The 27,154-nt window shown below is 34.4% G+C and overlaps 3 protein-coding genes and 1 long non-coding RNA gene across 7 annotated transcripts; 1 reads left to right on the top strand and 3 right to left on the bottom strand.

Annotated features, from left to right (window-relative positions):
• The first annotated feature begins 53 nt into the window (after positions 1 to 53).
• Positions 54 to 872, top strand: LOC140021123 (uncharacterized). The gene is made up of 2 exons (XR_011825097.1): positions 54 to 271; positions 433 to 872. It is a non-coding gene; the product is annotated as an uncharacterized lncRNA (long non-coding RNA).
• Positions 873 to 3,388: 2,516 nt separating this feature from the next.
• LOC140021119 (uncharacterized) lies at positions 3,389 to 4,518 on the bottom strand. The gene has a single exon (XM_072071880.1). It carries the CDS (start codon positions 4,484 to 4,486, stop codon positions 3,614 to 3,616), a length of 873 nt encoding a protein of 290 aa, XP_071927981.1. The 5' UTR covers positions 4,487 to 4,518; the 3' UTR covers positions 3,389 to 3,613.
• A 4,324-nt stretch (positions 4,519 to 8,842) lies between these two features.
• On the bottom strand, positions 8,843 to 11,536 carry LOC140008229 (uncharacterized). Its single transcript, XM_072051865.1, has 4 exons — positions 11,400 to 11,536; positions 11,233 to 11,286; positions 10,879 to 11,013; positions 8,843 to 10,740 (listed from the first exon to the last, which is right to left on the bottom strand). The coding sequence occupies exons 1-4, from the start codon at positions 11,451 to 11,453 to the stop codon at positions 9,034 to 9,036; spliced, it is 1,950 nt and encodes a 649-aa protein (XP_071907966.1). The 5' UTR covers positions 11,454 to 11,536; the 3' UTR covers positions 8,843 to 9,033.
• Positions 11,537 to 18,328: 6,792 nt separating this feature from the next.
• Positions 18,329 to 24,674, bottom strand: LOC113698145 (SUMO-activating enzyme subunit 1B-1-like). Of its 4 annotated transcripts, none has more exons than XM_027217854.2 (11): positions 24,493 to 24,610; positions 24,257 to 24,395; positions 24,109 to 24,160; positions 23,516 to 23,711; positions 23,045 to 23,124; positions 22,797 to 22,913; positions 22,427 to 22,477; positions 19,852 to 19,918; positions 19,192 to 19,295; positions 18,997 to 19,101; positions 18,329 to 18,908 (listed from the first exon to the last, which is right to left on the bottom strand). In XM_027217854.2, the coding sequence occupies exons 2-11, from the start codon at positions 24,337 to 24,339 to the stop codon at positions 18,747 to 18,749; spliced, it is 1,017 nt and encodes a 338-aa protein (XP_027073655.1). In that variant the 5' UTR covers positions 24,340 to 24,395; positions 24,493 to 24,610; the 3' UTR covers positions 18,329 to 18,746. The 4 variants fall into 4 exon arrangements, with proteins under 4 accessions (XP_027073655.1, XP_071907939.1, XP_027073661.1 ...); XM_027217860.2 differs by having other exon boundaries at positions 18,402 to 18,908; positions 24,257 to 24,362; XM_072051838.1 differs by having other exon boundaries at positions 24,257 to 24,674.
• Positions 24,675 to 27,154: the final 2,480 nt, after the last annotated feature.

Genomic DNA, 27,154 nt, shown 5'->3' with positions numbered 1-27,154 from the left:
ATTTTTTAAATCAAATTTAAAAGTCTTGAAAGGTGAAAACGCATCTTCCCAACTTTTCTTTCTAACCCTAATTTCTAATGACGGCTGCCGCACACTCTCTCTCATTCTTAATCTCTTCTCCAGTTCTCTTTCTTCTTGTTTCAAATTAAGAATCCAAATTTTCAATGGTATCGGCTTCTTAAATATGGGGTTTCTCAACTTCAATTCTCTATTTTTTCTTGCAAAAGATTGGATTAATCTCACAAATCTTAACTCTCAAGACATCGTCCAGGTTAGTTTCATTTTTTTTTTCATTTATTTGTTTATTACTTGGCGTTTGACAGATTGTATGATTCTTGAGGTCTGCAATTTTTGGTAGTTTTATTTTTATTGTTCGATTTTTCTTTGAAGAGCAATTTGTCTATTTCAGTTTTTTTTCTTTTTCTTTTGTAGGTAAGAATTTGAATGCCATGAGAGAAAACCAGTGCAGAAAGCTAATTTACTTGATCAACTATTATGTCACAAAACTCAGGATTCAATTCCTAGTTTTGGTATTGTATATGTACTTCATTTTTGTTGATTATGTACTGGAAAATTCTTGAAGTACTTTGCACTAAAATATATAATTTATTTTGGCTGCTCTTATCCATTAGGAATACTCAAGAACATAATCTTTATACTAGGCCGACAAACGATGTTAGGGACACTATTTAGTGGATTTTCCAAAATATTGCAACAGGCTACACTTGCAATTTTTGTGCCTATTCCAGAGCATGATGATCAAATTGCGTGGCTTGAAAATTCTTCAGGGATGTTTACCGTAAAGGATGCTATGAAAACATTCCGGCCCGAGGTACCGCTGTACATTGAAGTAGTTTAGTATGGTATGAAAATCACATTCCTAGACATGTTTTTATATTGTGTTTGGTATGTAACAAAGACTTAGTACGCTGGATTTGAGGAAATGCGGTGTTCTGAGTTGGGGAAAAATTCCTAGAACTCATGAAAATTGGATTCTACTTGTAGAGTGGGGCTTAGATTTTAAGCAATTTGTTGGTTTGCGATGCTTAGTGTTATTTTGCTGATGTAGTTTGAGGATTTCCTCGTGTATGTGCTACATTGCAAATCATTAATGAAGTTCTTTCTATTTTGCTAAAAAAAAATTATTTTTTTGATAGGTATAACTGAGATGAATTATTTGCTTGATTTTACAATTTAAAAAATTAATCTATGAAAGTCAAGTGGTTTGAAATATTTAACTTTTTATCAAGTGATGTCTTGAATTAGTCTATGAGATTTCTTATTCTGTGCACATGTATGTGTGTAATACATATATATATTTATATATATATATATAAATCATTGAATCAGGATTGAACCGGTTCGACCGGTCGAACCTCGACCCTCTCACCTTACCGGTTTAATTAACGGTTCGAGTTTCAAAACATTGGATAAATGAGGTGTGGTCTACCACAGACCGGTGATTGTGTCATGTCCTTCCGCTTTTGTTTCAATCAATATTGTCTGGTTGTCTTCTAGGCCCCCAAGAAACGATCATGATACGCATGAAGGCTGTGCTATTTCTGATTTATCCACAAAATTCTGAGCCTCACAAGTTGAAAAGTATACGTGTACGTTTTATTTAGCCTTATCACCATCTTTTGAGTGTTTCTTGAGCCAAACAACACATTATTATGTGTGTACTGGCTAGGGATGTACATCGAAATCGAATTCGGTAATTTTGAATTTTGAATTCGAAATTTTTGGAAATTTGGACATTAGAAAATTCGGCTGATTTCAAATTCGATTTCACAAATTTTGAATTCGAATTCGTCAATTCAGAATTCGGTAGTAATCGATTTCACCGAATTCTAATTTTTATATTATAATTATATATAAGTTTTGCTAAACTAAATGCTAACTTTTGTATAATATATGTTTAAATTTATAACATAGTGTACAACTAACTTAATAAAACTTATTATTGTATTGTTATATAATATAATTATTAGTTAGATGTATTATTATATATTATAAATTTTATATTACATATAATATATATATATATAACATACGAATTTGAAATCGAATTAGGTATTCGATTTTTTATTTCGAATTGTGAATTTGAAATCAAAAATTCTATTTTGAAAAAATACATTCCCGAATTTGAACCAAATTCGTATATTTCAAAAATGGAAAACTTCCGCTTTACCGATTTCAAAAATTTCGAATTCAATTTGAATTCAATTGGTAAATCATTTTTTTTTTTCGAATTTGCATATTCCCAGTACTAACTTCAAAAATTAACGAGTTTGAGAGTCAAGACCAAGACAATTGAGCTAATTTACTTTTTGTATTTAGACATTTTTTATAATTAATTATAATTTTAAAAAAATTAATATCTAAAATTTATCTTAACGAGCACTCACTAGTCAAATCATTAACGTTACTGAGGTATGACTTTTTTTTTTATTTAAAGTCAATGAATGCAAGAAAATGTCATCATTCAATGAAGCAGTGGACAGCATTGCTACACTTGTAATAGAGAATCTATGCAAGATTTTAACGTGTACCATGCTCAAGAATTTGTTCGTTAGTGTGTTAGTTTTGAAGTGCATGGTTGAACCTTTACTGTTCAATAGAATATGTCCAAGTCAACCCGATTGTATAATTCTTATAGTATCTCGTATAAATTAGTATAACTTTAGTGTAAAAATTGAGTTTGTAACTTGTACAATTAAAGTTGTGAAGCATTCATGATTACATCGAAATTGTATGAATTTATACATGATATTGTTGGATTCACACAACCGGTTGGAATTGGAAATGCTGTATCCATTCCAGACCGCTTAGCATGTTTGGCTAGATTGTGTATGGAGATAATTTTATAAACCTCTCCTGATGTTTCAAATACTTGCATTGGCCTCCTCCCGAAATTTCCAAAATATTAGTGACCTCCCCTAAAACTAATTATCATGTAATAAATTAGCCCAATTCAAAATTTTAACAATAAAAATATGTTTCTAGGAAAGAAAAAATAAAATAATTCCACAAGTGTGCCTCATATATTGCATTAGCTAGTTAATCTATAGCATGTAAAGTAAATATGTATGTTAACAAAGTCAAACGCCAGGAGATGTAAGTGCAATTGATGGGGATTGCAAGCATCGGTTGAAAGTATATGACTTACTTTTTATCAGTTGTGGATTATGCAGATCCAAAACCCCAAACTTTGTTCTTGTATGAGTTGCAAAATAAACAAAAGTACAAAAACCATGCCTACAATTGGAAGGATTGAGGAGCATCATAGCTGAGACGTAATTTAATCTATCAATGAAGAAAATAGGACAATTATTTTCAAGATTCAAGATTCAAAATTCAACTCAGATTGATCTTAAATATGCAACTATGATCCAGAAATACTGAATAAATATTAATATGTGAAGAATTTTTAACAAAAGATTAAAGTACATTCCTCTTTTAAACAACCTTTTTCTTCTTCATACATTACAACAAACGGAAGAACTGCAATCCAAATGCCATCAAAACAAACAAACAATATCCCAACACAAATTCCAAATTTTTGCCCCTGACACCTTTGGTTTTTGCTGAGCTAGCATCATTGTAGGCTTAACTAGAAAAGCGTCTTTGTTTCTTTTCTGAACCTAAAATCATCATCATCCTCCAATTTTGTTAAAGATTGATACTCAGCTTTTCCAGGGAACACTTTGTAGAGTCCCAAGTAAAGACACATACCAAAAACTGTAACTCCAACTAGATACCAGCTAAATTGAATGTTCACCAATGATTTAGCTCTGGCAAGGGCTTCAAGATCATGGCATCTAACAACATAATGACCATCTTCCAAGTTCATAAAACAGCCTTTGGGAATGTACTCTGGTGTCCAAAGCATGATTCCCATGACCATCAGCCAAACTCCTTGGAACAAGATGCTAAGAGACCTTATAAAATTATTCAAGAAGTTCTGGGGGTAACCTATGCATAATAGGGTAGTGAAAAATGACACAAGTATGACAATTTGTAGAAGCCAGTGGTATTGGCCTTCCACACCCGTGTGATCAGTAGAGTGGAGATGGAAGAGGAGATATTCCTGGCCGAAGGCAATGGCTCCGAGCATTTGGGTCAGGCCATATTGAGCTGGGGGCTGGATTTTGTCTAGGATGATGGAGAAAAGTGCATAAATGAAGATAGTCAAGGATATGTTCGAGTGCTCAAAGTTGTGAAGATGGTTTGATGGGATGGTGCCATCAGGGTCCAATGGTTGGTGCCTGGCCGGACTAATGAAGAGTTCCATGGATATTGAGGCAATGCAGCCTCCCATGATCAAGAGAAGTTCGAAGTACCTGAATTTTGAAGTGGGAAACCATGGCAAAGATGTGTAGGATTTTGGATGGAGAAAGTGAAGCCTGATATGGTTAACTAAATGCCAGAGTCCAATCAGAAAGAAACCAAATCCAGGTATCACATGTCCTACCAAACTGCCCATTGCCTTGCCTCTCGTTCTGCTTTCTTGCTTGTTTGCTTGTTTTGTGGGTTTTGTATGTTTACTACGTAAGGAGGCTATATATATAGGACGAAAAAAATGTCTTGCTCATGAAGACAATCAACTCAAATTAAATTTGATAAAATACAACAAAATCAAATCAAATCAAATTAAATAATTATAAACTATATGCAGTTTCTTCTATTTTGTGCTCTGAATGTTCAGTATAAAAAGTGGGTCCGAAAGAGTTACAATTCAGAGTAAATGATAATTTTAGAATTTTCATAATTTGCTAACCCTTTCCTTTTTGCCCCATTTCCTCTGTGCTTCTTTTTAAAAATTTTTTTTAGTATAAGTGGAAAATCTCGAACATAGAACTTTTCACTTATATTCTCTCTTTTGTACCATCTAGTCTATCCCTCTTTCACTCGCTCTGTGCCTATCTTCAACTTGAAAAGAAAATATTAAAAACCTCTACATAAGCTAATCGCTTTCCTTGGAGACAACCTAATTGAAGAGAGTGATGGGTCATAATTGGCCATTTGAATGTGACCACCTTGAGAGTTTATGCACTGCTAGTGACCCGGACATGCACTCAACAAGTTAAATAAAGATATTTCGACTAACTAACTCTTTAGCTTAATCGCTCAATAGATGCTAAGGGTTAGGAAGAAGAGACAACGAGGTTGTTCAATATTAACAAAGTATGCTAGATTATATGAATTTGCATTATCGGAGATTCTCCCTCCTTGGTTTATATGTATATATGACGGATTTCTATATTGATCAATAAATCAGTTTCTTAAAGAAAAAGCTTCTCTTATGTGTCATCATGCTTTTCTAATTTCTAATTTATAATGTTATATTCATCTTTTTTTTCTTTACTTTTTTGTTAGTTGTTTTCATGAGTCTTAATTAGACTCAAGCGATGAAAACAATCAATTAGAAGTGATAAAAATGTAACATATTTTTTGAATATGACCAACATTTTTCTAATTGGTTGTCATATTCCCACTAACCAGTCTTAATCTTATCATTTCATGGTTCTTATGTCAATGTATAAGAGAAGTCAAGTTGAAATCAATGAAAGGAATTAAAACATTTTTTTCCCAACTGGATTTCTTAATACTGAGTAACAAATTAAGGTTAAATGCATTAAATCCCCTAAACTTTGTCTCTAATTGTACTTTTCCTCTCTAAACTTATTAAACAGGCACTTAACCCCTTTTTGATGTTTTTGGATAAAGATGCCCCCCACTATATTATTTTCTTTCTCCTTGTTTATTCATTCCTTTGTTTTTCTTTTCTACTATTTTCTTTTCCTTATCATTTTTTTCCTTTTTTTTCACTTCTCTCATCTCACTATTTCATTGCTCCTGAGATAGATAAATGTGGAGTAGCAGAGTAATTAAGAGTACTAAGTACTCTTTGGGATGTGAGAAGGGCAAATTCCATTTTGTAGACTCAAACCTACACCTATTCCCGCTTTGCATCTCAAACATTAATATGGGACATTTTGTATCATAACCTTTCTAACACATCCCACTTTTGTCCAAATATTAATGAGCTACACAAAACTAACCAAATGACATATTTGTCTTGTGAAATCCATCAATAATTGACCAAAGTGGTATTGGCTAAAAATATTAGTCTTGTGAAATCCATGGTAATTTTTTAAAAAAACATACAAACACTAAAATAACACAACATACAAACAACAATGTTCTTTTTTTCTGCCTTGCTTTTTGAGGAAGTGACTTTGCAGCTTGAAGATATTATAATTGATTCCTTCACCATAGAACCATCACTTTGCGGTTAAGCATCAATGACCAAACTTGACACACAAACTGCTGGGGTCTGTCATGATTACTAACTAATATTAACATATGATAAAAACAGTCTCAAGTTTCTTGTATCTTTTCCACTTTAACCAATTGGGTTGTATGTATCTTATCTCATTGTAAATAGTCATGACATCCAATTTTTTGTTTCTGGCCTTTTTGTGACTTGTGAGTACATTTCTAGGTCAGAATCGTATATATTTCTAGGACTAGCTTTTTAGTATTCTTTTCTTGATCAAAGGACTCACCGATAGAACCACATTCCTTCCAACATTCTTGAGTTGAAGAAATGTCCTTCATAAACAGATTGAATCGTTTGTACAGTTTTACAATAGTGTATCAGGACGATTATTTTGAATTTAAAATTTAAATTTCGTATATGTGTCATCTATCTGACTTTGATAATATATGTACTGACAGTACATATAAGATTAACTCATGAATAAAATTAGACAATAGAAAATAAAATCAATGTTGTAAACATGAGATAAAACGATAAAGTCTTCTACAAATAAAACAATAAACACTTCTAAAAATACAATATAAAAAAATACATTCATGTTTATAGTCAATTCCATCATCCTTTCCCACTCCAAAAAGACTAACAATTCAACTTTTGTTTATAGTCAATAGTTATAGTGAAAAAAGTATATGGATTCATTGGTTTTCTAAATGCCCGAATAGAGATCCTAATTTTTGTTTGGGGATACATTAAAAAAAATGAGACAAAATAATTTAGCATCTCCATATAAAGTAAAATAATAATACCGTGCAAATGCACTTAAAATTTGATCTATTTAAAAAAAATTTAAAAAGAGATTAAAGGAGAGTGGAATTCTTAATTTACTTGAAACAATAAGAAGTTGGAAGAAGGAAAGTAATTTGAAAGGCAATATTTTAATTTGTTTAAGGAGTCAAAAAAGTTTGGAAAGGAAGAGAACAGAGGATTTGACCAAATCGATACTTAGATGGTCAAACAGAATGTATTGGAAAAGAAAAACAGGGAGAATTTTTCAGAACCAAATTACTAACTGGACAACCTAAATGGATTAGCATGAGTAATATGCTAATGATATAAAAATAAAAGTTGTCAAAATTTTATAAGTAACAATGAATAATCAAGACAAATAATAGGGGTACAAAATTAAAAAGATTTGAGGACTTGTAGAATTATCCTAATTACAGATTAAAAAGGGAATCATGCCATTGAAGAGAATGTGAAAATAAATAAATAAAAATTATGGATTGATTGATTTAAAAAAATCAAGAAAGGCATAATCAGAGAAGACTATCTGAGAAGTTCTTAAAAGAATATCAATGACAACGAGTATCTCAAATTTTTTCTTTTTTTTTCTGTAAAATTTCAGAACCAAAATTCTTTAGACCCCAGCATTTATTTTCACAGGAACAATATATTTTACTATGCTACCATGAACCTTGAAGTCAATGCCCTCGATTCCAATGGATAATAGTTTCATTAATTTGTTTGTGCTTTTTTTTTTGCGGTAAATAGATGAAAACTTTGAGTTCCTTGAATTCTTTAAAGCGCCTAATATCATCAGTTACTGGAAACTCAAAAAATAGAGAAGCATTTTATTAGAATCGGACCAAAAAATTTATTTGAAATACCATAACAACATTTATGAACAACCAACTGTTATACTGCTCATCATGTTACAGTTACACTAATATAGTGCTCATGGGAATGCATTCCTATTGAAATTTTGCTTTTTCTTTATCTTCTGTGAAATTTTATTAGTTTAGACGTTATAAGGACTAGTGTTAAAGGCGCACCCAGTGTGTGCAATTTAGAAATAATTATTGATTTTTATGAATATATTAATATTATTTTTACAAAAATAAATTTTATATAAATTCTTCATGAAAAAAAAATTACAATTTATTAGTAATTTTTTCTTTAATACAGTTATAGTTAATTTGATAGTTGCTGTATCTAAGGGAGTTATAGGAGATTATATTAGCAAATATGATTAGGTGGTTGGGGTAAAAATTAATTTTTTTAAGAGCAAAATTGGAAGTTCAAAAAATGACACAAAATGTTTATCCCAACTGCCACCTCTCTCCTTTTACTGTTTTATGGATATTTGGTGTGCTCATCCTTTTTTTTTCTTTTTGGTTGGTTGTAATTTGGGTCCTACATTCAAGTGTTTTCAATAATTGAAGCATATAAAGGGAAAAATTTGAGAAACCACAACAATTCATTTACAGGTTATATAAATCAGTAAACAGGAATAGTATAAAAAAGATGAACAAAATGGCTACAAGCACAGCCATGGTATTTAGAAACATTCAGCATTGAGAATTTCATAGCAATATTCTCATTCAACACTAATGAAAAGGGAATCGACATGAGGGTTTTCTACCTTGATATTCGTCAATTTTAAATAGGTATTACAATTAGCTATGAGGTGGCCGATTTAAGATTTAGTTGATAGAGGTTGACAAGAAACTATACAAACTGTGATAGAATACAGATGTATTTTGCAACATCTAGAAATAATTGAAAGTTGAAAATTTCCATTTTTTCCCCTCTAAATGTTGGTAATAACCCATTAAGAATAGTACCAGTAAGAACCGGCAATGCATGATTTCATAAATTAGATCCAAGCTCGACACAGATTGATCCGCATCATGTGAACCTTTTTCTTGGTCATAAGCCACTGACATCTAAAAACTAACGAGCATACATTACTTTACACCGACTGAGGCCATCAGGTCTTCGTACTCTGGATCACTCTCCTGTTTCTGAATCTTTGCTCTGTTACTGCTTAAATGAGTATTAAGAGAAACAGATGTTGGCGAGAAGGGATCATACACTTGCTGTACTCCAGAAGCTCTAGAAGATAGCCCAGCAGCAGGTTGAAAGGAAATATTACTGTTAATATGTTGATTTGGAGCAACAAAACTTGGCGGCCTAGTTGCCGATGGAGGGTAGTTTTGCTGAATTTGCATTGGGCCCCCTGCTCGAGGAATTCCATCTGCATTGACGAATGGGGGATCTAAATTGAAGTTTCTTGGTTGCAGTAGAGGAGCAGCATTCGAACCTGGAAATGGTGCATGCCTAGGTGGACCCAGAAGCGCTGTTGGACTACTGGGAAAGTTAACAGACGTTTGAGCTCTAGGCTGCATCATTTGATTGCCAACATTAGGCCTAGAAAACCCTGGATTTGCAGGTGGTAGTCTCAACATGTGCATTCCTGGCTGAACAGGTGAAATCTGAGATTCCTGATATGGCTGTGCTGATTGATTTGGATGTAAAAGTATAGGTTGAGTATTTGGTCTATGAGCAACTTCAAGGGCTGGATTGTGTGGCCGGTGAGGCTGAAAAGTAAAATCATTTGAGCTGGGTTGCTGTGGTCTGGGAGCAGTCATATTTGCAGGGTTAATGGCATTAAAACTGACAGCACCAGCAGGACCAGAATTAGGAATTCCTGAAGCTGGATGTAGTAGTGTTGATGAAGATGTCACTGGTGAAAGAAGAGGGGTGGATCCTGGTACCACATTGGGAGATGAATTAGGTATCACAGCTCGTGGCATAACAGACTGCATGGGACCAGGTACTTTTGCTGCTGAAGGTAGTGGAGAAAGTGAAAGCCCCTGTTGGAAGTGGGAACTAGAGTTGAAGTATGGGACATTTGCGGGATGATTAACTGCAGCACCAGCTGACTGCAAAGCAGATTGCTGGGTAATTGGAAAGATATTTGGCGGTGCAGCTCTGGACACAGCCAAAGGATGAGAAGCCATGGAGGGGTGGCCCTGCAGACCAGTTGTTGCAGGGGTCATTGACATCATATTTCCAGCTCCAATGGATGTTGGAGTGTTCACTGGTACTATAGATGATCCAGCATAAGGTGGCTGGTAAGAAATAGATATTGAACTCCCAAACTGGGTGGGCCCAGTTGGTGCTGACTGGTTAGTAGATAATTGTGGTGATGTGACATTTGATTGAATAGGTGCAGGTTGTGAAGCTGACAAAGGTGGCGGATGTGAAATGTATGGCCTCTGCAGAACTTGTGGTTGCTGTGGCCCGGAGGTAATAAGTGAAGGATTCTGGGGAACCGGAGTAAATCCCACTGTGACAACTGGCCGAGGACCAAATATTGGCAGCATACTTGAGGGATTGAACTGTGATGGAGACAAATGGACAGGAGCCGCAGCAAAACCTGATGATGGAAAGGCATGTGTCTGAGGTGCACCCACAGGAAACCAAGGCCCTGAGTACTGCTGAAAGTGATTAGGTGAAGGTGCTGGTCCAGATCCTACACTTGGCTGAGCCACTCCACTTGCCACACCAGCAGGCACATTAGTACCAGGTGTGCCTTGACTCGGAGCACCACTATTCACATTGTCACCAGATGTTGCAGTTGATGTTACAGTAATGGAAGCAGGATTCCCCTGAAAAGTCTAACAATTACTAAGTTATTTTCGTACAAAGAATGGCATGAAGAAGTAAATTACTCTAAATGACCTTAAGAAGATATTAGCAATCATAACTGACTAATATTCTACGATCTTAAAGTTCAGGAGACTCACCGAAACTGGGGTGACTAGCAGTTCAATAAGAGCCACCGCAGCATCAATCTTTTCATATGTGTCAGCTGATACATGAACGTGCAACTCATCATAACTACCACATGTTTCATTACCATCAGGAGTAGTAACTTCAACCTGGAGAGTGATAAGAATAATAGCAGAGAAAAACATAAAGAGAAGCCCATGCATATCATCATGCAGCCCATCGCATGTACCAGCGTAAACAAAAGAGAAATAAATACCCAAGCTGATGCTCTGGATAATTACTAAAAAAGGGGCGAGAATCATATGCATGCAGGACCTAGTGAAACAGGACAAGAAATATAGCAAGGCAACTTGGGGCAGCCACATTACCTTTTCTCCAGTAACTGCTCTTGTTCCATAAACTCGTACTTTAGCTCCAGTTTCCTGATCTCAAAGTAAACAACCAGTGAATTTTTCACACAGAATTATAATTGCATACTATAAATAATTGTGGCAGTAATATAATATTAGCACAGAGGGCATATGCCGATATAAACCTTTTCCAGTCGCTTTTGAGTGTCATTTGCTGGCCCAAAAATTAAACCAACCATATTATATGCAGCATTCTCTTTAATCTGCACATAGACAGAGCAAAAACCAATACGAGGAATGTCATCAGCAAATCCCAGAAGTGTCCAATATTAGTTCTGCATGCAAGAAATTAAAAACAACTGTGACATTAGAAAAAGTGTGGCCTCTTTCTTTCTCTAGTTTCTCAAGCAAGAGTGGGATGGAGGAGACCCAAGAGTACAGTGTGTCTCTTCTTGTATCAATAAAGATTTGAAATCCAAACCAATAGGTAGGCACATGACTACATGTGTATGATCCACAAGAATGTCCATGGTCATCCTACTGCAAAATAAGTGTAAGCTTTATTCCTATTAATTTGTGAAACGAATAGACCCAACAAAACTTCAAAGGAACTCAGTAGTCAGTGATGTACTAGTTTCAAACCATCTTCACCACTCAGCAAGGCTAGAAAGTAAACAATTTCGATATCCAACATATCCACCTTTCCATATGAATGAAATCCTTATCTCTCAGCACACATAATATTAACAAATCATCTTTCTTGGAAGTCTAACTTCTTAATGATCTCACTCTAGATCCTCCAAAAAATTAAGATGTCCGCATAGATAATGTATTTCACCTAAGAGGTAACATTCAGTGTCCTTGTTAAGGTCTTGTTAAATAAAATAATAACTCAAACAGGAATTTGACCAACGGTAAACAAAGTTCTCATTTGATTATACCTCTACCCAGTATAAGAAAAGCTTTGTCACTTAAGCCCTGCTTTGAGAACCAACCATATAACTGAAGAAAATAAGTTGAAAGACTACTGCCAGACAACATATGAACAAATAGGCAAACACCAAAAAAAATTATAGAAAATTTCTGTCGAAAATATTATCCCCCATGATTATGGGAGATATTATCGCCCATGATTATGGGATTTTATTGCTTATGATCAATCAAGTTTGAATAGATTAACTAAAATAAAAGATAGGATGTGAGTTGATTACGTAATCCCTAAAATCATGATTCTGTTACCTTAAGTTGTGGCAGAATTGTGAAAGGGTTGCCCTATAAATGTCTACCTTGTAAGCATATTCCGAGTGTGGGAAAATAAAAAAAGCAGAGTTTTGTTTATTTCCTTTTCGTTTTTAAAGTTTACATAGTATCAGAGCTCCGGCTCTGTACCAATTCCTGTCCATGAATTACTGAGCAGCCATGACTGGATCCAAGGAGTCTACTGCTCACACAAGAGAAGACTCATTCTCATCTTCAGTAATTACCCAAACTACGGATTACACTGCTTCAAATTCTCCTTCCCTGCAAATAACCGTTCATAAATTAAATGGTTCCAATTATCTGGAATGGGCTCAATCCGTAAAACTTGCTATTGATGGCAGAGGTAAACTCGGCCACATTACTGGAGAAATTCAACAACCAGCTGCTGAAGATCCCAATTTGAAGAGATGGTGGTATTCAGAGAACTCTCTAGTTATTGCTTGGTTGATAAACTCTATGGAATTAGCGATAGGAAAGCTACATTTATTTTTGCCCACAGCCAAAGATGTGTGGGACGCTGTCTGGGATATGTATTCCGATGTAAAGAATTCGTCTCAAATTTTCAATCTCAAAGACGAAATTGTGGAAATTAAGAAAAGAAGACAGAGATGTTACAACCTATTACAATCCGATGGTAACTTTATGGCAGGAATTGGATCTTTGTTATGAGGACGAATCGGACTGCCCTGCAGACAGTGTTTGATATAAGAAATGGGAGGAGAACGACAGAGTCTATGTCTTCCTGGCCGAACTAAATCAAGAACTTGATGAGGTGCGAGGTCGTATTTTGGGCAAGAAGTCTCTTCCCTCCATTCGTGAAGTATTTTTTGAGGTCAGGAGAGAAGAATCAAGGCATAAGGTGATGCTAAAGTCCAAGGTAGAGTGTGAAGTTGAGAGTTCAGCATTGGTTTCTAAGGGGACAGATTTGGACGGAGATAGAAGCCTTGGTGTGAACACTGTAAAAAGTCGTGGCACACAAAGGACACGTGCTAGGAATTACATGGGAAACCTTCGAATTTCAAGAAGAAAATGGAGGTGATAGCAAGGCGTTGCAGACTGTGAACGAGGATTCTCAAAAGCAACAAACCGACTCTGAGACACTGACCTTCACAAAGGAACAATTAAGCCAATTGTACAAACTCTTTAAGTCTCCACAATTTTCAACCACTGAGCAAAAAAGCTTCACTCCCTTCTGCTCTTTTGCTAAAAATGGTAATCATTTTATTGTTCCTCTTTCATGTAAAACATCAAATGCATCTTGTGCACGAGTTTTATGGGTTATTGATTTTGGGGCCACTGATCATATGACCAATTCGTCACAATTATTTTCAACTTACAGTCCATGTGCAGGCAATAAGAGGGTCAAGATTGCTAATGGATCATTATCCATTAGAGCTGGCATAGGTTCCGTTGTCATCTCTCCTACTCAAACACTTCATAGAGTTCTTCATGTTCCAAATTTATCTTGCAATTTGCTGTCCATAAGTAAATTAACTAGGGATCTCAAGTGTCGGATTAATTTTTTTCCCTTCTTTCTATGAGTTTCAGGAACAGACCACGGGAAGAATGATTGGATGCGCTAGAGAAAATGGGGGACTTTACTTCCTTGAAGATGGATCAAATGTGACAATACCAATCAAAAACACATGTTACAAGTCTGTGTCTATTACTAGTAATAAAGAGATTACGATATGGCACTTTAGACTAGAACATCCTAGTTTTTATTACTTGAAATATTTATTGTCAGCTTTGTTTAAGAATAAGGATTCATCTTCCTTTCAATGTGAAATCTACGAATTGGCTAAACATCATCGGTCTACATCTTCTATACAACCTTATCAACCCTCAAAACCATTTTTTCTATTACATACTGATGTTTGGGGTCCCTCTAGAATTTCAACTCAGTTTGGAAAAAAATGGTTTGTTACATTCATTGTTGATCACATGAGAGTTTGTTGGGTGTATTTATTAAGAGAGAAATCAGAGGTTGCAAGTGTGTTTCAAAATTTCTACTGCATGGTTCTGACCCAATTTCAAGAAAAAGTCAAAATTGCACAGATTGACAATGGAAAAGAATATTTCAATAAAATTTTCGGAAGTTTCTTTCTTGAAAAAGGGATTGTGCATTAAAGCTCCTGCAATGATGCTCCACAACAGAATGGGGTAATTGAAAGAAAAAATAAACATCTTTTAGAAGTGGCAAGGGCATTACTTTTTTCAAGAAATGTTCCTAAATATCTATGGGATGAAGCAATTTTAACTGCTACATATCTCATAAACAAAATGCCCTCAAGAACATTGAATTTACAAACTCCTTTGAATTTTTTCAAAACACTTTATCCCATTTCTTGATTAACATATGAAATCTCACAAAAGGTGTTTAGATGATGATGTTTTTTGTACTGAAAATCAAATTCCTAATCAAATTTTGTTGATAGGGGGAATTGATTTTACTAATTTTTTAGAAAAATCTACAGCACAATTTCCTCGACAAAAATCTTTTCAAGATAACAATCCTGAAAAATCAAATGACTCTTCAATTTACCTGTCAAAAGGATTTTGAAAAACTTGAAAAAATTGATCAAGGATTAAAAGAGGGTCCCTTGTCTTTAGTGCCAATAATAGAGTCAAATTCTTTTAGTGAAAGACATGGGAACGTAACTGGAAAAAACCTGAACCCTATGTCAGGAAAAATTATTGAGGAAAAGAAAAAGATCCCCCATCTCTTCACAACAAGGAATCCAAACCTAGGGTAGAATTTGATGTGTTTGAGTCCTCAGATAAAGTTTCCTCTGATTCAAAGATTGCTCATTTGGATCTTCCTATTGCACTCCAAAAGGGAGTGCGTTCTTGTACCAAACACCCCATAACTAACTATGTCTCTTATGAAAAGAGATCCCCTACTTTCTTGACATTTACTTCACAACTTTCTTCTGTGGAAATTCCAAAGAATGTACAGGAAGCATTACAAGTTCCAGAGTGGAGAAAGGCTATTGAAGAGGAGATGCATGCTCTTGAGAAGAATCAAACATGGGAAGTAACAAACCTGTCACAAGGTAAAAAAAAACAATAGGGTGTAAATGGGTCTCTACCATCAAGTATAATTTCGATGAGACATTGGAATGGTACAAAGCTCAATTCGTGGCTAAAGGGTTTACTCAAACCTACAGGATCAACTATCTTGAAACCTTTGCTCCAGTGGCAAAATTATACACTATCAGGGAGCTTCTCTCAATGGTAGTAAACCTTGATTGGCCACTACAATAACTTGATGTAAAGAATGCATTTTTAAATGGAGATCTGGAGGAAGAGGTGTACATGAATTCTCCCCCTGGATTTGAAGGGAAGTTTCAGTTTAGAATTTGCAAGCTAAAAAAATCGATATATGGTCTCAAACAATCTCCTAGGGCCTGGTTTGAATTTACTAGGTCAGTAAAGGATCATGGCTATACCCAAGTTCAGAGTAATCACACCATGTTTGTTAAACACTCCAAAGACAGGAAGATAGCAGTACTCATTGTGTACTTGGATGATATCATTTTCACAAGATATGACTTAACTGAGATGGAGCGGTTGAAGAAAAGTCTTGCTTCTAGTTTTGAAATCAAAAATTTGGGAACACTACGATATTTCTTAGGAATGGAGGTAACTCGGTCCAGAAAGGGCATGGTTGTGTCCCAAGGTAAGTATGTTAGGAACCTTCATTTCACTAAAAAACTATCTGAAATTATTATTATTATATATATATGTATATATATATATTACATATTACAGAGTAGCCATATATTGCAAACTAGCCCAAACAATAGAAGTCCTGCATAGACCGTATGTAGGGTATCTACAAAAATACCAACACTGGCTTTTATTCGTACTCACACAACACTTGCAATGTCTACTACTAAAGCCACGGATGACTTTTGAGCTCAACATCTAGTAATCAGGTGCATGGGTGTACCAAGCAGGGCATGTTCCCTTTGTCCTGACCTCTTCAAAGCCAATCGAAATCCCAGGTACTGTGGAGTCTAGAAGAAGAAACAAAGGAATGATTAATTTGTTCAGCAGTAAACCCCAACATTCAGTTTCAGGGTTGGTTACCATTCACGGGGATGGCTTTTTCACACCCCAACTGCAATTTTAGGATGACTCCTTTTTTAGTCATTTCCTTTCCCTCTCTTTTATTTGGTTTTTAAGTAAATGGATATATATGGTTTTTGTGGATAATCCATATAAATCCATTTAATTTAATGGTTTTACTTTGATCAACCATTTAAAACCAATACTATAAATGGATAATCCATTATCCATTTAATTATGGATTATATGGATGGATAAATGGATCTCAATCCAAATTGCCACTTCTAATGCTAATACTACCACAGAACAATATGCACAGACATCAAAACTCATTTCAAGAAAACATGTTGGCTTGGGATCTGGGGCTCTCCGTTTAAGGTTCTGCCCAGTTCTATTCAGTTGTATAAATTGGTACAATTTCAGTTGCTTTGTTTGGATTGCATTTTTTTTGGATTTTGTGTAGAAAAATACTGTAGCGATTTAATATATGTGAGATAAAAAGGTGATTGAAAAATGTGTTCACGTAACAATTTTTCTTTGAAAAATTGCTTTCCAAACAAACATATATATTATTTTGATGTAATCATGAGTTTTATATCAACTTAGCTATAATTCATGTTTATACCAAAATTTTAACAGTTTACATGAAAATTCCATCAATTTACACCACTGCATCGTAGATCCTGAGCAATTGAAGGAACAGAAGCGTTGAGCACCATCTCCAGTGTCTATTCCAATTTTCAATTGTCCAAGATATAGGTCATCTACCTCATTTGGCAGAACTTAATGGTGGAGCTCTCTCTACAGAGAAGTAATATTTGAAGAGTACATGAGGAATTTTTTTTGGACATGCTCTTGAAGGAAAGAAATCCCTTGATTTTGTCAAGATAAATGCAAATTAATATGAAACATGAAGGTTCTTTAGAGCCCAAAAAAAAAAAAAGAGCAATTCCTCCTTCTTTATTGCAGAATCAAAAAGACAAGAAAGTGTAACCATAAGGGACCATATATTTGGTTAAATTTTAATATTTTATTCACAGTACTTCAAGGGTTTCATTGTGTACTTGTTGTTTCTTGATAGAGGTGTCGATTACAATTCAATTGTGTTGATAGGCTCAAACCCACCCACTAATAACCCATCCAAGCCTACTAATTAATTTTGAATGGGTCTAAATGAGTGTCAAATTAAACTCATTTAATTGATGAGTAATGGGTTGACTTGGATCATCCATTTATATCCATTTTAAAAAATAATTATACATTTAAACTCAACTTTTAATGAGTATTGAGCAAATAAATTTAAATTTCTTATCACTATAATAATAATAAAATACCGTTATTTCTCATTAAATAACATGTGAAAAAATATTTTAAAAAATAAGTAAAATTTTAAATGACTCATAAATAGGTAATTGAATATACCCATACCCATTTATTAAATAGGTATAAATTTGTACCCATTTATACTCATTTATTTAAATAGATAGAAATGGATTGATCTAATTATACTCATTATTCAGTTATAATCCATCCAAATTCACCCGAATCACCCATTTTGACGCGTCTAGTTCTTAAGTCCCCAAGTACCTATGGTCATAGTATTAAAAGAGTTAGATATTGTCAATATGTATAGACTAGCAGATTTCAGTAGAAGGGTGCTAATTGTATTTTCCTTGTACACATGCATTTGACTGTTAGTCGTTAGGAAGAAAAAGATTTTGATTATAGTAGCTTTAGTTGGTTTGTGTTAGCTTGAAAGCCTAACGCACAAAGGAACAAGTAAAACCACAAGATAATCTTTCAATATTACTTTGAAATGAGGGTATCCACATTAAGGTTAAAACAAACATGGCTGAACAACATTTGACAGAGATTTCTCAAACCCTGCCCATTACCTTTACTGCAGTAATTTCTCAAAAACCACAATGCTTTGCTGCATCCAGAAGGAACCTTCAAGATAAACAGGCAACAAAGCCCAGACATTTTTTATGTCCTTTACAATCCTCCATGAAATCGAAGTTCAACAACTCAGTCTTCTGCCACATTTTAGAAAATCTGAAATTTTTTACACCATCGTACATGATCACAAGTAAAAGCTGGGATAACGCCATGCTTCGATCGGAAATCTTGTCATTCAATGATCAGCGTATAGTCCGGTCCCCAAAAAAATAGGTTAAAAAGGTCAGGTTACCCTAGAATTAGTCCACTTCTAGACAACCTTCTAAACATCCAATTTGGAACTGCTCGGCCTCATTATTTCTCTTTGCTATATCCTCTATTATGCCTTTACCATCCATGGCGTCGAAAAAGAAGAAATTCTTTATTGGATCGCCTTTGCCACATATTGCTTTAATGACTTCCTGTGGAGAAAATCTCCTTCACATGATTACAGAACCCAAAGACATGTAAAAGCAAATGTAATATATGAGAGATTCTTTATGTAATCACCTGTCCAAGGATTCCCCCAACAATGGCACAAACTGGAGGAAACTCTCTTGTACCAGCTAACAATCTCTCAATGAGAGCATCCGGCATCTGAGATTCACTCAGCGACTGCAAATGGGAATAGTGTCAACCTCAGATGTGCTTAAGGACATATACAAGGTTTCAATGTAAACTCTCAATAGAAAAGCCATATAATACATGTGCCTCACAAAGTTCCTTCCTCAAGTTCAGAACATTAGGAAGGTCAGCAGCTGAAGTTTGGCCAGGCTTCCTGCCTTCAAGCTCTTCAAACCTTTCTATCACTGCAATTGTCGGATTCATGCGTGAGAGAAACATATTGTGACAAACATTATTGGCTAGAACATGTTTCAAACTAGTATTAGATAACTTTTGACATCCAAATTCAAACTTTATTAAATGAAAAGAGGCAAGGTAAGCACTGTGGTTAGCTTCAGTATAAACAAATAAACAAAAAGCATGCTTCGCATTTACATATACATATTAACCATTAACCTCATAGCCTATCCCAGAATAATTGAATAGGCAGATCACAAGAACGCCCATTAAATTTTTTGTTTAATTATACTAACTAATCACCTATACTTTCGGTCATGGACTTTACATCAAACTTGTACTTTTAAGGCAAAATAAGGAATAGTAATGAGATTAAGTGTTAATTCCACAGATAATCACTAGTATTCACTGTGGATTTACATCAAAGAATCTTCAGTGGAAAACAACATGCACATTTTACTTCCTCAAGCAGCATAAAACTTAATTGAATAGCTTTTTCCCATCGACAAGCAGATGCAATATGGCCAAGTAAAAAGTGCAGAAAGCAACATAAAGCTTTAATACCTCTCATTGCAAAGTATAACTTTGACAATCTCCCAGGGAGAGATCTCCATGGCACAGCAATAGCCTCCTGCAAAAAGTTGTGCAGAGTACATCAGCATATCTCAAACTTCAGCTTTTAACTCATAAATTTCAAAAGCAGTGCACATTTGGTCATATTATAGTTTCATGACCAGTACAAAACAGTCCAAAAACAAAAAAAACCCACCGGTTCATTCTTCCAAGCAACAGGAAGAAAGCTACAAAAGCAGAATTGGCTAAGTCCGTTAACTACCAAGATCATTCTGTTCTCATCCTACATCAACTGTGACAGTATCACTTTTATTATGAACCCGCTAAAATAGTTTTGCACATACAGTAATGTGATAGATGGTCAAATTTCATGACATCTACCAGCATTGTCAAATTTTATGCATCTATCAGCTTCATTATGACCCAGCTAAATAGTTTTGCACATATATTTAGTCAATAAAAAGGTCAAATTTCATAACACAATGTCTAATTTCATATATCTCCAATTGCAGTTTCTGCAAAGCAATATCTTTAGTAAAACGTTCTTCTTCCGCAATCGGTAGACATGCTCAATGAACCACCACAAAAGGGAGGCTCATCCAAAATGCTAGTTTGCCTTTTCTCTAGGTAAACCAAAATGAAAGTTTCCATATTGCACTCTGTACCAAACAAGTTAATACAGAATTTCATCCGAGCAGGTCCAAGGACAAGAGACTAAAGAACTGGACTGCCTTTTGAAGAAAAGAGATACTTTGCAATCAAAACATTTCATTTAAGGAAGATTGTGCTACACACCATAGAAAAGACAAGACACCAGGAGATCCACCTAAAAATATCTAGAGCTTAACTCCTGAACTTCCACAAAGATTAAAGTTGCCAGAATACAAATCTGAAATGATCGCTTGTACATGTCATGTGCCACTTATGAACAGAAAAACCAAATCTGACACTTGCAGGGCACAATACGGCCCAAAAACTAACTAATACCAACACTTCCAGGGTACATTTTTGATAAATCTCAAGCTCATCTCTACATCTCAAGAAGCTGAATTTGATGCAGAATCTAGAGATCTTGTTTGAATTTCAATTGAACCAATGCTCTTTAATTTTAGAGCTAGTAACCACTTTATTTATTCTGCAACTTCAACCTAGGCTAGCTTTTCAATTACTTGTTTAAATTGGATGCTTCAAGTTTTTTCCTGTATTGGTTTGTCACAAGAAAAGGACTAATCATTCAGACACCTCTTCTCATATGCATAGAGTGAAGCACTTTTATTTAAACAGCCAAGCTGATTTGACCTGGAAAAATTAACTAATGTTAAAATTAACCACCTAATCTATAAACTCAATTTAACTAATTGTGATATATAATCACACCACCTCCATAAAAAGAGATATAACTCTGTAAAAAAGACATTGGCAGAAATAACATTTCCATTGCAGATTTTCTGCAATACCAGTTTCTAAGGAGTAATCTCTTGACTTTTATATGAGTATGTTTCCTAGCAATCCTACGTATTACTCCTGGGTCTTCATAACTCTATTTCCTTGTCCCTCGCAATTGTCAGATTCAGATTTGACTTTTACATCCTGAACCATTAAATACGAGAAGAACCACTGCTTCAGAGTAACTTTGCTGAGCTCAGCAAAAGTTTCTGAAAGCTTTTGCTATATCTATGTCGCTTCATCGGCATATAACTTCCCTTGGCTTGAGACATTGTCTGTTACTCAAACTCATGTATGCAGATCTTACATAAGATGCAGTTGATTCATATATCCGTTCCATGACATGTAAATGCCCAAATTAAAATCTCTAAGGGAACAACTCTCCTAGCAATTGAAATTAAAAATATGCTTTGCAATTGAAATTGTATCCCTTTTCTAGAATCTATGAGAAAATAGAACACCTAGATCAGTAAATGAATCTCAAAAAATAAAATACAATGCTTATAAAACAGGTGTTAGGCATTCAAGCAGGAGGAAAATAATTATGTTTTGCAACATTAATCAAAGTAAAAAACAAAACCGATCAAGTTTTCTTAGTTAATAAAACCCAGAACTAAGCCGGGGCAATAAAATCAAGTTACTAGTCAATTATGAAAGGGCTAAGGCTGCTAGCCACTTGAGTTTGTAGTTTAATGAAAACTAAGGTAAAGCTATGTTGCCCATAAGTTCTCCTATTCACTTTAATCCATAATTAACTTTCATCATCTGCATGGCAAATACATTAAATGTTCAAAAGATCCATGAGTAAGCACAAAGTTTCTATTGTAATGTGAAAATCAAGTATCAACCAAAATAAAATATCTAAGTCACTAGGTGCCAGCAAGAAAATTTTTTGTCATGGCCAGCATTCCACTGTTAAGCTTAGTTTAATAGTTTTCATCAGCTTGGTAGTTTTCTCAATTATGAATAAGCAGCAAACAGAAGCAAAATTGTGCCAAACACCCAGGACGAATGGGACAGGAAGACAACCATGCACATAGTTAGCAAAGTCCTAGCTCGAAACAAAATCACGTTTAAATATAAAATGTGCCAGAGATATTCAGGTCTGATGGAGTTGTACCTCAAAGCTAGGAAACTGCAGTCTGCATTCTGTCATCTCATCGATCTTTTTCTGTTAGAACGACAAGCAAGATGAAATATTTCATGGGCCAATCATTAAGCGGACAATTAACTCTACAAGTAAATCAACAATCCAATAATTAATCTTTGAGAATTAAACCTGCAAAAAAATGTCTTTGGCCAAAATATCTCATTAAACTTAGGATGAAATTTAACACAATAATGATGAAGCAAACATCAAATCTTACATCTACGAGAAATACAATGACTAAACAGCTAAATAAACACCAGTTACAGTAGTATATTGCAGTAGAAGTGGAACTTCTATAAGCGAGACAGCAAAGAAAGGAACACAAACTGAAAACCAGAACCTTGGAATAAGTGTAGTCTTGCAAATCAACAAATAATTCACCACAGGAATCCCTGCAATCAACTGAATAAAATGCCACACGTTTTGATGACTTGCGACACTTCTCATTAACTGACTTCTGCAGCAGAAAGAGAAATAGAAGAAACAACAAGTTGTAATACCATAAAACATGACTTCAATTGCAAAAAACAATATGTAGTAAGAAATGTTAAAACTAATCCTATGCTAGCAAGAGAGAATGGTTTATACTTTTGTGTTTAGGGAGCAAGAACTGACAACTACAGCATCAAACTTGTCAAAGAAATGAACATCAAAGCTTGACAAATCACCTGCAAGGATAAAACACAAGCACTCTTAAAATGTCAAGCTTTTGTAGATAAGATAAACCATCACGTCAAGGCAACACATAATACGTATCAAAGTTCAGCTCAATATAAATTTTCCTAATTTGTTCGTAAAGAAATAAATTTTAGGAAGTTATTCAGGGTATCAGAAAGGTAGCGAGACATAGGACCCTATCAATATAAGATTTTATAGTTGGCTAGTAAAGCAATAATTTTTAGGAAGCTGTTCAGTGCATCAGAATAGCACTATGACATACAAATTATTCTAGTCCTTTTAGTCAAAATTGCCAAGTATACGTAGGTGTTAAATGAGCATCATGTCTGAGACTTCAAAGAATAATGTAAAAAAAACTAAGCAAGGGGCAAAAACTGTCACCTTTTTGTACTGAAACACGAACCATAGGATTGAAATCTTTCAAAGAATCACAACAAAGCTCAGCCAGAGGTTTCTCACGGTACACACTCTCATCAGGAGGAATTAAGAAATTGGCTGACAACAGCTCAGTGGTAACTGGACGATCATCATTCAATGTCAAACTACCAACTCCAGCAAGGACAATGTTCTTGCAGAACTGCAATAGTACAGCAATAACTAAATCATTCTTCTTCTTCAAGTCTACCATTTCACTACCAAAATGTAAGGGCAAAAAGAATCTCATTTATTTCACAACTACATTGCATGACACCATTGAATAATACCAACCAAAAAACCAAAATTTTCTTTTAGGCCAAAAAATCAAATTTAAGATGGTATTTTATGTAAAACCCAAAAGTACACAGAAATTGCACAAAAATGTACATTACAGACGCAAGCACTAACAATAGAACCTAAAACTAACCAGTCACTCAAAACCAGGACATCAAAAAGCAAAAATAGAATACAACTATCAGAGCACAGTGCGCAAACATTCTAGTCTGAGAAACATACATGAACACAAATAAATACTCTCTAAAACACACAAAATTTACCTCAACAACAGTGCCTGTAAGTCCACTGACAAGTATATGGGATTTACTCAGCCTGAAAAAGATGAAAAAAGAATGAAAGTAACATAATTAATTCTTCAAATTCCGAAAAAAATAAAAGACAAATTAGAAAAAACCACTGGCAAGGTACCTTCGCTGAGCATCAACGCCCCAAACTCGAATTTGGCGATCATAAAGAGCGGTTTCTTGCTCCGTCAACTCCTCACCGTTCATTTTCCTGAGCTTTTATTTCAAACCTGAAATAATCACGAAACAAAACCCCGCTGCCGCTGCAAGCGTCAGCACTGAACTATAATTATTTAGTCGAATTTTCCAGTATAACAATCAATTTACAGAATTGAAGAGAGCGAGGAGAAATCAGAAAACCCTAAAATTGGTCAAGACATTCTGGGGAGAATCATAGTTTAATCCGAAGCAATGGACTGCAATGGACTTGAGTTCCCTATGTTTCTGGTTTTCACACGGTTGGGCACCAATATTTAGCTCTTGAGTCCCTTATGTTTCTAGTTTTCACATATTTGGGCTCCAATATTTAGCGTACTTGCACTGTAGCACCCCTATTACAATACTTTGGACTTTTATAGGTTATAAATGTTACTACAAGTCTAATAATATTTATAAACATCATTTGGCATGATAAGGACGGAGTCATTTCTTCACAAAAGATTGTGTATTCGAGTTCTGTTTCAGCATCAATATTTAGTGTGCTTACCTTATATTACAATATCTTGGACGTTTATAAGTTATGAATGTTACAAGTCTAATGACATTTATAAACGTCATTTGACATGACAAAAATGGATCACTTACTCCCAAAAGGTATTTGAATTTTGTTGTCAATGTGAGAATTATATTGATGAATAATTTGTAAGAACTCTTGTACATGATCTATGATCCTAGAGGCATGTCCTGACTCGTGATGGTGACCAGAGCCAAATTCACTCAAACTTTTTTCTTACCAAAAATAATAATAATAATAAACGTTAGCATTTGTACCTTGGACGAGTGCTGCTGAGCTTCGTGTGGCACCGTTTGATTGTGTAAGGCATGACTTGTAAAAAGAATAATAGCTCATATTTTGAACAGTTGGATTCCTGCTCCAAATTTAATTTATTAGCACGTCATTTAAAGAGTAAATCTCAAAATATTGGGCAAATATATAGTTTATGGTTCTTCGCATTTTATTATAGGAATGTAGTTTGACAACTTGCGCCATCTGAACAGTAGTTATAACAGAAATAGCAAGCCTACAATCCTTTCAATATGTAAACCTTGCCACTTATCTATTCACAATCAAATTGTGCAGATTACATATCATTGGTTCCACAACACTTATGAATTTTCCTTTTTTTTATTACAAAATGTTGATTTTCCATTACTTCAAACTGTAAACTCATTACAAAAAAAAACCCATGTCAAAAACTAGAAGCCTACTTCAACTACATATAATCACAAACTTTGTCCGCACAACACCTTAATCTATATGAGTTACTTGATCTGCCTCCCTACTAGTCCATTGAATCTTTCTAATTTGCAGTTGTTAAAGGTAGGCAATAAACTCCTAGTTGAACGTTAACAAAGTGTTGCAAGATTCTAAATAGATATGATACATTGGAATAATAAACTAAAATACACTGGCCTAAAAATGAGAACAAGAGTGTGATTGTCTCGAATAGAGTACAAATTGTTAGGGCTGGAAATAAGCCTTAACAACCGGCGTAGAGGGATATTTAGGATTGATTTTGAAGTTTAAAAGGAATATTTAAATTTGGCTTGTGTTTGAAATTTTTAAAAAGAAACTAATCGAGTTTGGCTAGAAATTTCAAACATATGTTCACGGAAAGTTTGGCTTGACTTGTCAAAATATCGAACTCAATCACATTCAATCAGAACTCATTTGATAACTTATACTAGTTTCTAGTCTATTTTTCCAAAATTTGAAGATAAAAGTTGCACAATCTTCTAAACTTACAAGTTACAATAAACTGTCAATTTGTCTGCTAATCAATGATCATTCACCCAAATTTGTTGCTTTTTTTCCCTTAATTTTTGGACTCTGGTAGTCAAGAAATCTATTACAATAAATCAGGGATGTGATTAAAATCAATTATGCCTATCCATGAGACAAAAATATTATATGCTTTCTAGAAGATAAGCAATTACAATGAGTCAGGGATGTGATTAAAACCAATTATACCTATCCATGAGACAAGAGTATTATATACTTGTTAGAAAATGAGCAATATACAGGAAGGAAAGAAATGGAGTTAAGGAGGGATACTATAGGTATATTTTTATGAAATTTACTTGCCATGTATGTTCCTAAACTATCAAGTCGGACAATGCGAAAATCGTGATTGATTAGTTAATATTTTCGAATTTGAAATCATGTTGATACTTGGATTAATATCTAAACAAACAAGTTAGTTTGAACAAGTCTGACGTGAACCAAGTTTAAACCGAGTATCAAGCTGTTTGATTCAATTTACAGCCCTAGAAATTGTGTTAATGCTTCAAGGACTTCAACCTATAGTCGTACGAGGCCAATCACATCTCATGGCCAATAAGTATGTTTATTTTCAAGATATTGCTAGTTTAGATATGTTTTGAGTCAATTATACAGTTGGCAACTTGGACTAGTTCAACTTTTCAACCTTATGTAGCATAAATAAACATTTTTTTGAGGGACATAAATAAAGAATTAAAATGAGTATTGGTTTGTTAGGTTGGCTCTGATTTTCGGATTAGCTCAATTTATATAAATTTAACAAAATTTAGAGTGAGGTGTAGGTTAATGCACAAAAAGAAATGAATTTGCATACTAGCAAAAACCAATTCATTAGTAGTTATAATTGATAGTCAAAAGAAACTATGTAGTGAATTTCAATTTTTGATTAGAATCATAATAATTATATGAAGTGCCAATAATTGTCAAACACAATATAAAGTTAATAAAATCATACAATATTAAAGTTTTAAAATGGAAAAATTAATGTATACTAACAGTAAAATAGGAAAGTGAGACAAT

Source organism: Coffea arabica, chromosome 1e (genome assembly GCF_036785885.1).
Source record: "Coffea arabica cultivar ET-39 chromosome 1e, Coffea Arabica ET-39 HiFi, whole genome shotgun sequence".
NCBI classification, from domain to species: domain Eukaryota; kingdom Viridiplantae; phylum Streptophyta; class Magnoliopsida; order Gentianales; family Rubiaceae; genus Coffea; species Coffea arabica.
This window is presented reverse-complemented; position numbering and strand designations above follow the sequence as displayed.

Excerpts from the sequence above, each read along its gene's own strand:
- LOC140008229 (XM_072051865.1), bottom strand. The coding sequence starts at position 11,453 with ATGGTTGGTTTAATTTTTGGGCCAGCAAATGACACTCAAAAGCGACTG. Across the intron at positions 11,287-11,399 it reads CTCAAAAGCGACTGGAAAAG|GAAACTGGAGCTAAAGTACG; the intron begins GTTTATATCGGC and ends CTTTGAGATCAG. Across the intron at positions 10,741-10,878 it reads TGCTAGTCACCCCAGTTTCG|GGGAATCCTGCTTCCATTAC; the intron begins GTGAGTCTCCTG and ends TAGACTTTTCAG.
- LOC140021119 (XM_072071880.1), bottom strand. The coding sequence starts at position 4,486 with ATGGGCAGTTTGGTAGGACATGTGATACCTGGATTTGGTTTCTTTCTG.
- LOC113698145 (XM_072051838.1), bottom strand. The coding sequence starts at position 24,339 with ATGAACGGTGAGGAGTTGACGGAGCAAGAAACCGCTCTTTATGATCGC. Across the intron at positions 23,712-24,108 it reads TTACAGGCACTGTTGTTGAG|TTCTGCAAGAACATTGTCCT; the intron begins GTAAATTTTGTG and ends GTACTATTGCAG. Across the intron at positions 19,296-19,851 it reads GTTATACTTTGCAATGAGAG|TGATAGAAAGGTTTGAAGAG; the intron begins GTATTAAAGCTT and ends CGACAATTGCAG.